This window comes from Hippoglossus hippoglossus, chromosome 19 (genome assembly GCF_009819705.1).
Source record: "Hippoglossus hippoglossus isolate fHipHip1 chromosome 19, fHipHip1.pri, whole genome shotgun sequence".
NCBI lineage: Eukaryota > Metazoa > Chordata > Actinopteri > Pleuronectiformes > Pleuronectidae > Hippoglossus > Hippoglossus hippoglossus.
Window position 1 is genome coordinate 1,648,317 of NC_047169.1, and position 14,372 is coordinate 1,662,688.

At 48.3% G+C, this 14,372-nt stretch overlaps 1 protein-coding gene across 16 annotated transcripts in view; it reads right to left on the reverse strand.

Moving 5' to 3' along the window:
- The window catches only part of LOC117752532 (SRC kinase signaling inhibitor 1-like), a 69,387-nt gene that overhangs the window by 1,844 nt on the left and 53,171 nt on the right, over positions 1–14,372 (reverse strand). For 11 of the 16 annotated variants that reach the window (XM_034569918.1, XM_034569914.1, XM_034569910.1 and 8 more), the window contains 14 exons: positions 11,301–12,265; positions 10,929–11,018; positions 10,765–10,805; positions 10,514–10,537; positions 8,971–9,131; positions 8,715–8,890; positions 7,891–8,021; positions 7,090–7,237; positions 5,638–5,953; positions 5,154–5,490; positions 4,792–4,934; positions 3,855–4,004; positions 3,655–3,738; positions 1,505–2,163 (listed from right to left, as the gene is read on the reverse strand). In XM_034569918.1, the coding sequence (XP_034425809.1) occupies positions 2,011–2,163; positions 3,655–3,738; positions 3,855–4,004; positions 4,792–4,934; positions 5,154–5,490; positions 5,638–5,953; positions 7,090–7,237; positions 7,891–8,021; positions 8,715–8,890; positions 8,971–9,131; positions 10,514–10,537; positions 10,765–10,805; positions 10,929–11,018; positions 11,301–12,265 (2,919 nt within the window). In that variant the 3' untranslated portion in view covers positions 1,505–2,010. Of the gene's footprint in view, positions 1–1,504; positions 2,164–3,654; positions 3,739–3,854; positions 4,005–4,791; positions 4,935–5,153; positions 5,491–5,637; positions 5,954–7,089; positions 7,238–7,890; positions 8,022–8,714; positions 8,891–8,970; positions 9,132–10,513; positions 10,538–10,764; positions 10,806–10,928; positions 11,019–11,300; positions 12,266–14,372 lie in introns of those variants that run through there. The other 5 variants (XM_034569911.1, XM_034569915.1, XM_034569913.1 and 2 more) reach the window with 5 other exon arrangements.

Below are 14,372 nucleotides of genomic sequence, written 5' to 3' on the forward strand. Positions count from 1 at the left end.
CATCATCACTCCTGAATATGCGAGAGTGGAAATTATGTCTCAATAAAAATTAAAAAAAGAACTTTATTAGACCGTTTGCTTTCAGGCTGTTAAAGTGATGAATTATTAAAAAGGCAATAAAAAGGAAATGAGCTGCAAAGAGGAGCGAGAGGATCCTCGGACCAGAACAGGACACATCGGGCTGTGAATACTAATCCTCCTCGTCTCCGCGGAGGGAAGGACGCCGCTCGGCCAGATGGCGAGGGGACGTCCGCCATGTTAGCAGCAAGCTAACTGCTGTAGCGGCTCAGATGAGCACAAGGACACGGTCGCCTCTGATAAGTTTCTGAAGATGTTTGTGTCTGTGAGGATGAAAAATGAACTAAATTAACTCGTGGATGAATTAGAATAAAATCCTGACATCGCTCTGAACTCAGAAACAGACGATGTGAGCAGTCGAGGTGGCGAGTTATCAATTTTCCGAGGATTTTCCGAAAAGCTCTTTTTCTGGCGGCGGCTGGCGAAGCCTCTCAGCGGGTCAGGAGCAGCTTGAAGCGTCTGCAGGGGCAGATAAGACGAGAGGAGCTTCACGTCACGTCAGGTCTGACTCACCTCCAGCTGCTTTAAGACGGAGCTCCACAAACGTCCGAGTCAGGAGCTCCGCATGTTTTCTGGATCTTTTCCCAAGTAAAATGTCTGGAAAGCGTCACAGTGAGCGAGGAGACGTGAGGTTTCTAACACGGGACGGACGTGAAACTGGAAGAAAAGAAATATCTCGCCTCCCGCTCTTCTGCACCAAACGGGTAAATTAAAGGTAGAGTTAGCGAGTTAGCGAGTCACGGAAGAGTTGTCTTCTCGCAGTTGTCAGTTGTGTTGACATAACATCATATTTTCAATGCTACAAACTTTGAGCTACTTAATTTCACAGTTTGTTAAACGTTCAAATCCTTTGTCACCACGGTCAAGGACGTTTGTTTGTCGTTTAGCTGGATTACGCAAAAACTACACAACAGATTTCCACAGAAACTTTGTGGAAGGTTGCAGTTTGTGTCAGGGAAAACGAAATCAAACTTTGGTGTGGATCCAGGAAGTTCTGTTCACTGTCCTTAACGTAGCATTTTCCAACATTTTCCTTGATTTCTCATAAAAATTCATGGATCGTTTAAAAAATGTAGTGTTTGTAATTTGGTGAAGTGAATTTAAATGTGGTTTCAGCTCAGTCCTTCTAGTTTCCATGTACATTTTATGTTTCCTTCGCTCTCGCTGCCTCAGTCGTCTCTTTCACTGCTCCTCTCTTTCATTCCTCCGGTTCTTTTATTTCCTTCACAAACTGAACTTAAAAAGCTCGTCAACAAAAGCGGCTTCTCTCGGGAAACCTTCCACCTTGTGCTTCGCTCTCCTCCTCTTGCATAATGAGTTCGAGCTGTTAAAAGGCAGCTCTGAGTAAACTAGCGTAACGACTGGACCTTGCGGGCTGCTCGCTTCCAGCCACGCCAACGTGCCGCAGCGCTGTCGGCTCACCTTGAGATTTAAAGGATAGGTTACACAAAAAGAGCAGCATGTGGTAATTATCGGAAGAACAGAGAGAGAGAGAGAGGATGAGGGGGGGGATCAGAGAGAAAACATGACGGGATCGTGGTGAAACACTGAATCCTCACTTTGACCTTGAGATATAAATCTTTCCGTGGCATCGTTGGAGATAATGTCGCAGTAAATGGAGGCGGAGGACGTCTCTGAATGGATCTGACTGTGAGAGTGAAGCTCGTCTCATCGGTCACAAGCACCAACAAAATCCTTCCTCTGGAAATCAAGACAACGACAAACTCACACCACAAAAAACTTGATCTCTGAGCAAGCGAGGTGAGATCCAGGAACTCAAAGGTCAGAACGCACATCAAGAACTGGTAAAAATCAAGGTTTCTGCAGATCGCTCCGCCCTCCGGTGTTTGTGTAACCTCAAATCGTCTTCGTACAGTTTCTCTCGTGTCGCAGGAGTCGCAGGAGGAAAACGTTCAGCAGGCGTCAGAGGGTTTAGAAGTGGAATACCTGCTGCTGGCCCTGGACTTTGGGGAAATCCTCTTTCTGCTTGCGGGTCTTGGGCCGTTCCAGGCTGCCCTGCTGGAGGTGCTTGAGTCTGGCTGCCACGGTGAAGCCCTTCGTCGGCCCCGGGGAGTTGCTGCTGTTCTGTGGGAGCCAGGAGACCAGAGGTGTTAATAAAAGACTCATTTGAATTAAGTGAGAGTATATATAATAACAATATGTAAACAATAAAGTATCACAACATGACCAAACCACTAAAACAGCCAGAGATCACTGGTGTCCACAAACATTTGGCCATGTGAGGTAACTGTGCTGGTGGAACTTATTAACTTGTGTAACAAGCTGGTGACGGATTTGTACAGAGCAAAGTACAAAACTATATTAATAACCACAAACATCCACCAAACTTAGAACAATCATCTTCTTCTCCGTCTGAATTATCAGGATTAAAAAAAAAAGGTGAATAAATTCCTCATTAACGTGTTTTTATTCAAAATTTTCATCTATATGGAAACAGCTGACTATTCTTTCGATCATCGACAGTGATTGTTGTATTTAAAACACTGTGAATTCCCTTGTTGTTGAAATGTGCTGCACAAATAAACTTCCCTTAATCAACGTGCACAGTGAAAATAAAACCATCTGCTGTGGGAAATATCTCAAAGACACTGTAGATAAATGTTAATCACTGACCCTTAAGTCAATAAAAGCAGGATCTGGATTTAAAACTCCTGCAGGAGGAGAATAGATCCTTTAAGGGAAGCGTTCCTGTCTCCCCTCCCCTCCCCCCCCGCCCTGTCACTGGATTCTAACAGTGACCTGCTCAGCACCTCCGTGAATAATCCAACTATCACGAGTCGTCTCCACTCGGCTAAACGTGTCACCAGAGCTGTCGGGAGGTGCACGAGGCAGAAACTAAACACGGGCTTCAGCCGCGCTGACTCACTGCACATCACGTCAGCGGGTCGGGGGTTTGAGCGTTTCACACAGCGACGGTGGAGGATTTCATCTCAGAGAGAAGCTTCACAAACAAAGAGCATCGAATATTCAGAGAGGAAGTAGAGAGGTGGAAGAGGAAGTGTTAGAAAGGTCGGAAAGAGAAGTTCAGTCCAACATCTGTACAGCTGCAAACACAATCTAACATGATGTAATGACTTTATCTCTTCTGTCAAGGTATTTAAACACATTCACAATAATATTATTTATCATTTGAAGGTATTTAAAAGTGTGTCTGTTATTGTGAGGGTTGTGTCTTGTAAGGCCAAATATTTAAAGCAACAGTTTCTAACCTTAACTGAGCAATAGCGCCCCCTGTAGCCACATGTGGTGAAGCATTATTTGGTCATTTATGCTAGGAAGACCGATGCGTCCGTTTCAGACGACGTCACCGTCCACATACGTCCACCTGTCCTCTACGTTACCATGGTTGTTAAGCAATTCCTCCACTAGAGGGCAGCACAGAGTCGAGATGTATTCCCGTATCTTAGGCTTGTCTCACTTGGCGATAGTGGAGAGGTTGACACGTTTTGTGTTTAGTCGTTAAAAAGGTTCGAGTGAAGCAGGAGGAGTAAAAGCAGATGAAGGAGTAGAAGCAGAAGAACAGTCCACAGGAGCGGCTGGAGGTTTTACGTTTACCTTTCTGGACCTGGAGGTCGGGGGAGGAGCGGCGGCGATGCTGCGCCGTTTACTACAATCTTTTACAGGCGTTCTCTCAAATATCTGTGATCCGTGGTGGTCGTATGAAAGATCGTGGCAGAGACATGTGAACACACGGACACGACACATGACAACAAAACTGAAATCAGCTGCAAACACCTGGTTTATCCCGAACTCACCTCCAGCTCCGCTATGATCCTCTCTTCGTCGTCCTCGTCCTGAATCCCAGACGCTGCGATCACAGGCGGCGTGGACGCGGGGCGGGGGGTGTCCGACGGGGTCCGCCTCAGCTTCACCAGAGTTTTGGGGATGTCGCCATCGTCCTCCATCTTTAAAAAGTCAAAATAAAATCATTCTAAAAGCAGAGCAGTTTAAATATAGGGAACACTAAAAAAAATATAGAATGGAAAAGGAGCATGAAGGATGAAGGAGCTCGGAGACTCTTCAGAGACAGAAGAACATTTCACAGCTCTCACACTGAACCTGTGTGTGAATGAACTGAGAAAGAAGAATCTACTTGACACTGCTCAATGAAAGTGGGTCGAGGTCTCAGAGGAGGGTTTGCAGCACCTTATTAAAGTGGAGAATTCAGGCTGCTCAAGATTCACTGTCGACTTTAAAGCAGCAGGAGCAGCTTGTTCTTACCTGGAAATCAAACCTGAAGCCGCGGCAGCCGACGCGAGTCTCACACCACTGAACATCAGGTTTCTCAATAAGTGGGTCAGACTCCGACTCGTCTCGTTAAATCGTGTTTCTGAATCCCAGCGGGGGAATAAAGTCCACATGTGTCAGAACCTCTGTCTGTGTCAGATTTGAAATCTTAGCTTTTGACTGTAGTTTCGAAGCTTTGGTCTCAGAAAATTAAGAAAACATGATAAATAATAATATAAGTTTGATGCAAAACGTTGTTTCACGAAAAGGACGTTAACATGAAACACGTAGAGAAAATCCATCACATACGGAAAAGAGCAGATTGACTGAGCTCTTCTTTCATCTGTCGTTACCACAGATCTGTTGTGCAAGTTATTAAGTAACTGATATTAAAAGATTAAAAGTGATCTTTATGGACACGTTCATATGAAATGATCCCAGTGTTGGCTTCAGATCTGATCTCACCCTCAGGTTCTTGGCGGTGACGATGACCTCCCCGGTGCGGTTGGTGGTGAGGCCGTGTGCCGAGGGGAAGCTCCGTCGGGGCGGAGGCGGCGGCGGAGACTTGGAGGGTTTCTCTGCTCGGTACCGAGCCACGTTGAGGTCGACTGTCGACGGGAGACAAAACTTCAACTGGTGCGTAAAAAACTCTAAAGCACAAACCACCTTCTCACCACAGCTTTATAGGAAGTTAAAAGTAGAAACTACAGTTAAACATAAACTTTATTATACATAAAAATAAATAAAATAAAAGACAAACATCCAAATATATAGAATTTGAATCAAGGTAACATATTTCTTAAACAGAATTCTCTGCCCTGACTCACCGGACCCTCGATGAGAACCGCCCCCCTCCATACTGTTCAGCTTCTGGGCCGCCATCTGCACTTTGCCAGGCTGCTGGTCGCCGCCGGGTGTCGTGGTGGAGGTGGCCGTGGCGCCGGTGGAAGCGGCTGCAGCTGAAGTAGCCGTGGTGGATGTAATTGGGATGGTGATCTGGGGCTTGGGGGGCACCGCCGGCTTGTTGATGTGCTTGGCAGCGAAGTCCAGGTCGGGGATGGCCTTCATCAGCTCGGCCTGCGTCTCCTCCAGCAGGCGATTGATGTCCTGGGCGCTGAACTGGGTCAAGCTGGCACGTTTCTCCTCCCAGTCCCGCTCGGCCGCCTGAAACACGCACAGACAATGAGATCGTCCTCACAGGAAGCGTAATCACCTGATGTCATTTAACACGTCGAGGTATAATCACCATCTGGCTCAGACACACATCTTTAACGTGCTGAATAATGATTATACACAACAGCAGCTGATTACCAGTCGGACTTCAGCTGACACGGACTTGTCGGGAGGACGCCGACACGGCAGCTCATCGAGGACTCGGTTTCTGAAGCTCATGGCGGGCTGGGCGTCCTGCTCCAGGCCCGAGGCGTCTGGGTCGGACGCTGGCATCCAGTTGGCCAGGCCGGCGCTGCTGCTGAGGTCGCTGAGGCTGAGCGGGGGGCTGTTCAGGATGTCCAGGTCCGAGCTGCGGCTCAGGTCCTCCGATCGCTTGGTTTGGCCGGAGAGGTCGTCGGCGCTCTTCCACACGCCCTCGGTGACATGTCTGAACATATAGGAGGGATACAAAACACTACAATACACACAGGACACCATGAAGGTCCTACACCGGGTCAGAGCAACAACCTGGAAACTAGGAGAAACACAACATACACAGGATGTGTCACATTGTCTAGTTCAGTTTAGAAGTCGAGCTCATTATCCATTACTGATTTAGACTAATACTGAACTAGTGCTAATTAAAATCATCATCTCAGCGCTTCGATCGGTCACATGACTCATCGATCACGCACAGATATAAACTCTGTCGTTGTGAGATTGAGGAGCAGCTGCTTTCTTTGTCAGATGAAGAATCAAAGAAACAGAAACTCACATATTTGTATCAGCGGCAGAAAAAAAAATTTACATTTGAAAAGAGGTTTTTACAGAAGTGACTCAACAACACACACACACACAGACACACACACAGACACACACACAGACACACACAGTAAATCTGCCTCTGATGTTCCAGACGGAAACTTTTCCTTCAGCCTTGACAGGTAATTTGCTCAGCGTCTGATGCTTTGCTCACTTTTCATCAGTCGAATAAAACCAGAAGGAGAAAAGATGAAATTCCTGCTTTTTAATCTCTAAAACGTTGATCTGGAAACGTTTCCCTGAGAATCCTTTGTAGAATCAGTTTTGCAGCGACGATCGGGAGTAAAACCGGGATTTCAACTTCACCCAGAACCTTTTTAAACATTTAAGATGAAAGACGAGATTAAACGACAGAACCGTCTTTAGTTCTAGTCCCAACAGAGACGTTAGGAGACTGAGAGACGTCGAACACGAGCTCTGACCAACTGAGACGTTACATAACGTTTATATTTGGAATATTATTACCTTCTTACTTAAATTGTCTTTTTACATATTAACAGTTTTACATATATTGTTAGTTTGTCTCAAGTCAGTTCACATGAAAAATTGAATATCAAATGTCTCGATTTCATGGATGGATATTTAATTTCTCTTTTTATCTTTGACACAAACGCCTTCTCTTGTTCGGACTCAAACTCAGTTCTGATGTTTGGATGAATTTGTGAATTTTAGACGATACAGTCGAACAGTTTATACTTTAGTTCAAACTTTTATGGAAAAGTCACAACAAAACGTTGACAGGAGGAGAAAAAGCTGTGAAACCTGGTCGGAGTGGAGTCGGGCTCGTACCTGCGCAGCGAGCTGAGCGCATCCGTCATGGTGTTGCAGCGCTTCAGCAGCGCGTCCAGACGGTGGGGCTCCTCCTTCAGGAACTTCACGGCCTCCACCTCCACCCTCAGCACCACCCGCATCTTACTCTGCAGGCTGGGGAACTGGTCTGTGAGGGGGGGGGGGGGGGGGGAAGAGAAGGATGAGCAGAGAGGATGTGATGAGGTGTGAATGGATGGAGGCAGCGGGCGAGGGGACCACAGGAACCACAGGTCACGCCGGACGTGAGGCATCAAACACAAAGTGGGTTTTGCTGCGTGGACGAATGTTTGAACTTCACTCGACGCTCAGACACCGAACAAACCAGCGTCTGGTCGACTAGAAGCAGCGAGTCCACACGTTAATGTAACAGGCTCCTCGGAGACTTAACATTAATATTCCAGGTAGCGAGCGAAGAACACGGGTCAGAGGAGCCGAATCCAGGACTTCATGAATATCAATTAAATAAGACTCATAAATATTCATCTGTGACGCGGAGCAACAGAAATTTGACGAACACGTATTTCAGCAAAACAAGTGGTTGAACTTCGACCTGAGAATAAAACCGCTGCTCCGCACGCGAGGAGATTTAACGATTACTGATGCTTTTCCTGTTTTTTGTAAAGTTAGTGAGAATTCTCAGTATTTACATCATGAGAATTAAACTCCAACATGCAGGGAAACGATCAGTAGGTTCAGAAATGTGTAATAAATACATCAAACTATCATTATATTAAAACAACACACACACACACACACAGGAGGTGAGAAGAACCCACTCACTCTTCAGCTCACTGAGCGTCTCTCCCAGAATCCTCAGCTCTTTGCTCTTCTGCTCCACGTCCTGCTCCGTCACCAGGCCGTGGTTGATGGACGAGTTCCTCTGCAGCTCCTCCACAGATTTCTCCAGGTCACTGTGGACGAGCAGGTCACAGACTCAACTTCTCTCACAAGAAAAAAAGATCTTTTAGAAAAATTCAGTTTTACGACGAAAACATTTCTAATATCTTAAAAGAAAACAAATGGTCACTTAGGAGGAAAAGAAACAGAGACTTTGATTTGAATCTTAAGGATCCTGAGAACCCTTCACAACTATTTGAAGATATCATATTCAAGAAAACCATAGATACTTTGGGGGGGCTGGGGAACCGTGACCTTTGACCTTTGGCTACACAAATCATGTCACACTTGAGTCTAAGTTAATGTTTTTTGCCAAATGTGAAAGGATTCCCTCAAGGTGCTCTGGAGATATTGTCTTCACGACAGAGGGACAGAGGGACGGGCGGACAGACAGAAAACCATGATGCCTCTGTCCACTGGGTCTCGTGTGTGCGGAGGAATAATAAGAAACTACGAAGCTTCAGTCTGACACAGGGGAGAGACAGAATCACAGCTCAGCAGATTCAGACTGAAGCTACCGACTCTGTAGTGAAAGTGAATGTTGGGAAGTTAAAACCACGACACATCCTCATTGATGCAGAATAGATGTTCGATACCCAGCCCTCAGCTCTGCGTGCGGTCCTGCCGCCCCCCCGGGGTTTTTCCTCGACACCAGGTCGACAAGACAAACTAACTCGACGCTCAGATCAATGGCTGCCTGGACTCACTGCAGCTGCTGGATGAGCAGCTCCTCCTGGTTCAGGTACTTGAGTCTCTCCTCCTCCACCAGGAGGCGCTGTCTCTGGAGCGGGTCCTCCTGAGTGCGCATGGCGTCCAGCATCATGAGGCTCAGCTCCGACTCCGTCTGCCTCAGCAGCGTCAGGACCGAGTCCTGGTTCTCCAGCTGCGACACAGAGTCACCCGGGTCATTTGAATCTGTGATTATCTGTCAACACGTCTTAAAGATCCGTCTCCTGCACTCACCTGCATGTCGCGCAGCTGCGACAGCTGTTTGCGCAGCGCGTTGGTGTTCTGCTGCAGGCCCTGCAGGTGGAGCTGCATCTGGAGACGAGACACCGTCACAGGCTGGTTGGCGCCCGACGACGGAGGAGGCATCAGGGCCAGAGGAGCAGAAGGAGTCAGAGCTGCAGGAGAGGAGGCGTTTAGGGAACCAGCTCTTTGTTGAGTTAGAGAACCGACAGAAGTTGTCCTGAAACACTTGAATGCTTTGACTCTCGTGACCTCAAACTTCCATCCAGGTGAAAAATAAATCCAGCTTCCTGGTTTCAGGACAAGTTCCATCAGCAGGTCAGAGGAGCAGATTACACTCCTAACGTAACGATGACAAACAGCACGAGGAGGCTTCAGGGACAAACAGGGCGAGTGGTGAAAAACAACTGAATCCTCCAGACTGTCCCCGGAAGCACGAGTGTCTCATCCTTCGGAATGAAGACGATGCTCTGACAGTAATTAGGAGTCACACACACACACATCATGCAGAACGACAGAGGGAAACAGTAACTGGAACACAATCCATTACAGAGCAGTGGTTTTTTTTAGGAGAGTTGCATTTAAAGGCCACTTTCACGAACTGAAATTAAAAACAAATCTCCCGAAAATTACGCTTTAAACACTTCAGCTGACAAGGAGCTGCAGCGAGAGCCTCTGAACACCGAGAGGTTTCTAAACATGACGAACAGATTCAGACGAGTCGACTTTCTGCAGCTTCACCAGCTCCGAAGACTCATCCCATGAATAAAGGGAGAAAATTTGATTTATCCATAGTAATAAAATATGGTGTTTGAAGACCTCATTACTTCAATTAAGAAAAGAGAATAAGTCTGTCGAGGTATTGAGGGAGAACACGTAATAAACTTAGTCTCACGTCAAACTACCCGACTGTTCAAACACACCTACTTGATTTGGAAATATGTTTTCCTCCCAAGATCTAAGTTAACGTAAGTTATCATACGTGACAATATGAGGTTTTCCTCCGTTGTTCATTCAATTTCATTTTCCAGTGGAAACTAACGCCCACAGACACAGAACTCCTCCTGAGAAAAGTGAAATTCAAGGCTTATCTACGATTTGACACGAGGTTCCGTTTTTTCTCATGTTTATGCACAAATCAGATAACAAGAGAAAATTAATTTAAATCTTCTCCTCTTGGACACGTCACGCTGGGAAACAGACGCCACGGCTTCACAATCAAAAGAAATCAACTCATTCTGCTCGGATTCGGTTTTTGAAAACAAACTGTTTTATCTGCATCTGAGCAAATGTTCAAAAATCGTCACTGAACCTTTGAAATCACTCAGAAAAACGAGGGAAATGTCAATGAAACAAGATTTTTCTGTGTTTGATTTAATGCAACTCAAATGACACACACACACACACACACACACACACACACACACACACACACACACACACACATCTGGAGGCGAACAGGTTGTGAACACAGGGGGGGGGGGGGGGGGGGGGGGCGGGGGGCAGACGAGGCAACAGGAACACAGACAGTAGCTACCTTTCTTTTTTTTAGTTCGTCCAGCTAAAACAAGAAGCATGAGCAGCAGTTACACAGCAGCAAGAAGCCGACACACACACACACACACACACACACACACACACACACACACACACACACACACACACACACACTCAGAATCAGCCGCTAGCATCACATCACGAGGCCGTGTAAGAAATATGCAAAGAAAAATAAATAGCGGCAGAGGAAGAGTGACGGGCAGCGACAGGAAGTAGTTTGTGAGAACTTACTGTCAGTTCCCGAGCAGTCGCTGGCCGACTCGATCTTCTCCCTGGAAGAGGAACGTGTCAGAGTAAACATACAGAACACGTGTGTGTGTCTGTGTGTGTGTGTGTGTGTGTGTGTGTGTGTGTGTGTGTGTGTGTGTGTGTGTGTGTGTGTGTGTGTGTCTCACGGGCTCTCGGCCTCCGGCGCTCTGCTCAGGACTCTCTGCAGCAGCCCAGTCAGACTGGCTATCTGCTTCTCCATGGCCTCCATACGCTCCCTGCATGGATAGATGAGATATGTGTCATTGATCATGTGACAGGGGATAAAATTCATAACTGCAGACGTTGTAGAGTTAGATACTTAATAAACATATACAATATACACACACGTCAAAAACACACTTTAGGTTTTATGGCTGTTAACATGGTTATAACTTGAATTTGTGGGTCTGTTAGAATAAGTTTCCATGAATGAAGCTTTGCATTAGTCCACACAGGAAACAGAAGTGACCAGCTGACAGATAAGTAACATGTATGTAACACGTCGGGTTGTGTCCTACCTGGTCTCCGTCTCGTTCCCCAGCAGCGGCGAGCCGAAGCCCCCGGCGTTCCCCCCCTCGCCCCCGGGCCCGGCCATCAGGCAGAGCTGCTCCGAGGTGAGACCTAAGGGCCCCTGGCCCCGGGCCTTGGGACTGTCCCCGAACACAGAGGAGGTCACAGAGTCCCGTCTCAAGCTCTGCCTGCCGGGGGAGCCGCGGCCGGGCATGGTGCCGGCGTAGGAGTCCCTCATGTCGGGGATCTTCTGTGGGGAGGAGGGGGGGGGCACCCGCAGCCCCATGGCCAACACAGACGCAGCGTAGGCGTCGTTGTAGAGGGGCCCCCCCGGCCTGTAGAGGACACCACTCTCCATCAGCTCCCCTTGTAGAGCAGCGGCTGAATAGGAGGTGAGAGAACGCACTGATCCGGCTCCACCACCGCCGCCGCCTCCTCCCCCGCGGCGGTACAAGGAGCCGTAAGGGTCGGCTCTGGCCGGGAGGGGGGAGTGAGGACCTCCAGCGAGACTGAGCCGACTTGCTTCAGGACCCAGAGAGTAGGGGTCCGCGTAGATCCCCCCTCCACCACGGTCGTCCCCCCGCAGCAGCACCATGGTCCTGGACCCGCCCACTTCATCATCAGGCTTCACATCCCTGCGCTCCAGGATGGCGCTGGAGGAGGTGCAGAAGGCCTGCTGGGGGTGGTGGGGGTTTTGGGGGTACTGGTGGAGTTGCTGCTGCTGCTGCTGCTGCTGCTGCTGCTGGTGGGGAGAGGAGTGGTGGGGCTGGGAGTGCGGGTGCGGCAGGGAGTGGGTGTGGTGCGCGGGACCAGCGTAGGACGAAGGTCTGCCGCCGCCGCTGTAGAGGAGGCGGGCGCGGGACGGCGACCCCTGGGGGGGCGAGGCAGAGGCGGAGGAATGCTGGGAGGACAGGGGCTGGTTGCTGAGGCGACGGTTAGGTGGAGAATCCTGAGGTGCATAAACCATCTCCCTCTGTGAAGAAACAGAAAAGTAGATCTGTCAAATGATCCGAATGAATTAAAAGTTTTATTGTGAACGGCTTCAGCGACAGGAAACTACGCACGCTTCCATTTCTGCTGAGTTCACACAACACGGATTTAAGTTTGATTCCCCCCCTCGTCAGGTCAGAGCTGGATCAGCCGTCCCCGTGTGTGAACTCCAGATTCCAGAGGCTCGACGCATCACCTCCAGATTCACAGCAGGCTACATGTCGAGAGGAATCGGCTACTGCAGCCAATCAGAGCGCAGGATGGGGCGAACACCAACAACTGCAAGATTCCTGATCACGAGACAGGAAGTCGTGTGAACTTGTCAAGTCTCTGATCATTTTTATTTACTTATTGTTATGTAATTAGTTTTTGAACTGCTCAACTTGTTTTCATGTTCATATTATTATATAACTACACTATTTAATAGTATCTTTGGTATTTCCTACGAGTAACTGAGCTTAAATGTTCCTTCTGTACAAACAACGCGATTCTGACTTGAATGGTTTGAGCTACAGCCTTGAGTTTGTGACTGAAAACGTTTTGAATAAAGTTGTTTCTTGTGTAAGAGCATCTCTTTACAAATCCTCCTTCACGTCTTTCCTTGAGCTCGTTGCCTTTTTTCATCGAGGTCGAGGGAAAGTCGTTGAGAAGCCGATGATTCGACGATCACTTCGCTGAGAGTGAGTTTGAGTTTGAATTTGAGTGAACACGTTTCAACCTTTAAGTCTCTGCAGAGTAACGAGCAGACGACTGCGACTGAAACCAAACTGTGTACGTCACAAAGAGCCAGTTCCACTGCAACATGTCAGCGGTTCACTGATGCTGCGTCCAGATTGACAGGAAAGACTCTAAATTGCCCCTTTAGTGCGTTTTAAGTTGCACTTGACGGCGTATCGACGGACGGAGCGCGGAGGGATTATCTCTTGGCATCGAGCCCGAGTGTCAGAGAGGACGTTACAAACAAAGCCAAGCAGGACGGCGAGCGGCTGGAGCGGCTCCCTGTGACGGAGGGAACTGAATCAACAAGGAGTAATAGATGGAAGCAGGAAGCACAAAGGAGGACAGGACTGTAATTGCTTATGACGCACAACGCTATCTCCTGGAGACCATGCAAATTGGAAAACCAATATTTCCACATAATAACCCTTAGGCCTCTTACAACAACACCCTGTGGACGCTCTCGCAGCAGACTAACGACTCCGGTGCCATCATCTTCCATCTTGTATCTTAGCAACAGCCTCGCAGCGACACCGTCCTTAAACTGCAACGAAGACAAATGTCCGAGACCCCCTGAAGTCACGAGACATCGAAGGGGAGCGACGCCAGAGGACACGTCCCAGGGCGTCGCTTTCACAGCTGGTCGTTCTCCCGCCAATCAATCTCATCCTCAACTGGATTCTGTCCGTCAGTCAGAGGCCTGGACCGACCTCAGCCGTCCTGGTCAAGGTTTATGATCCTCTGCTGGATCGAGCTCAACACACACACAGACACACACACACACACACGTGACACACATATACAGGCCACACACACACACGCAGACACGCACACACACACACGTCCTCCTCTCTCACCTTGGCAGAAGCAGCCACTGAAGCTGACACATAAAACTCAAGGTAAGCTGCCGCTCTGATAAGGCTGTAAAACTCGGGGAGGATTTCTGTCACGTGCACGAGATCAAGACGGTGACCGAGCCCGCCTGGGGGGGGGGGGGGTACACAGAGAGGTTGACCTCCAAAACAACAGTGGCCGGCTGCGAGGCCTGAACACCGACGGCCAGAAAAACAATGGCACACACCGGCGTGTAAACAAAAGGCCTCGGGATGTTTGACTGACGGAGGAACAATCAGAACAACTCTCTCACTTCTCTCCACCTGTTTAACATTCAGGTTCATTCCCCACAGCGCCACAGTAAAATAACAACCAGTTTATAATTTTTTTCAATCTATAAAAGCAGCGTTCTCCACCCGTTCAAATCGCTGCTTCCTCATTTACATACGAGCAGCGTAATTAGACGGGTAGAAGAAGACGCAGGGTCCTGGAAACACAGTAAACATGAGTGACGTGAGACTCTGTTCATTCTGCTGCTA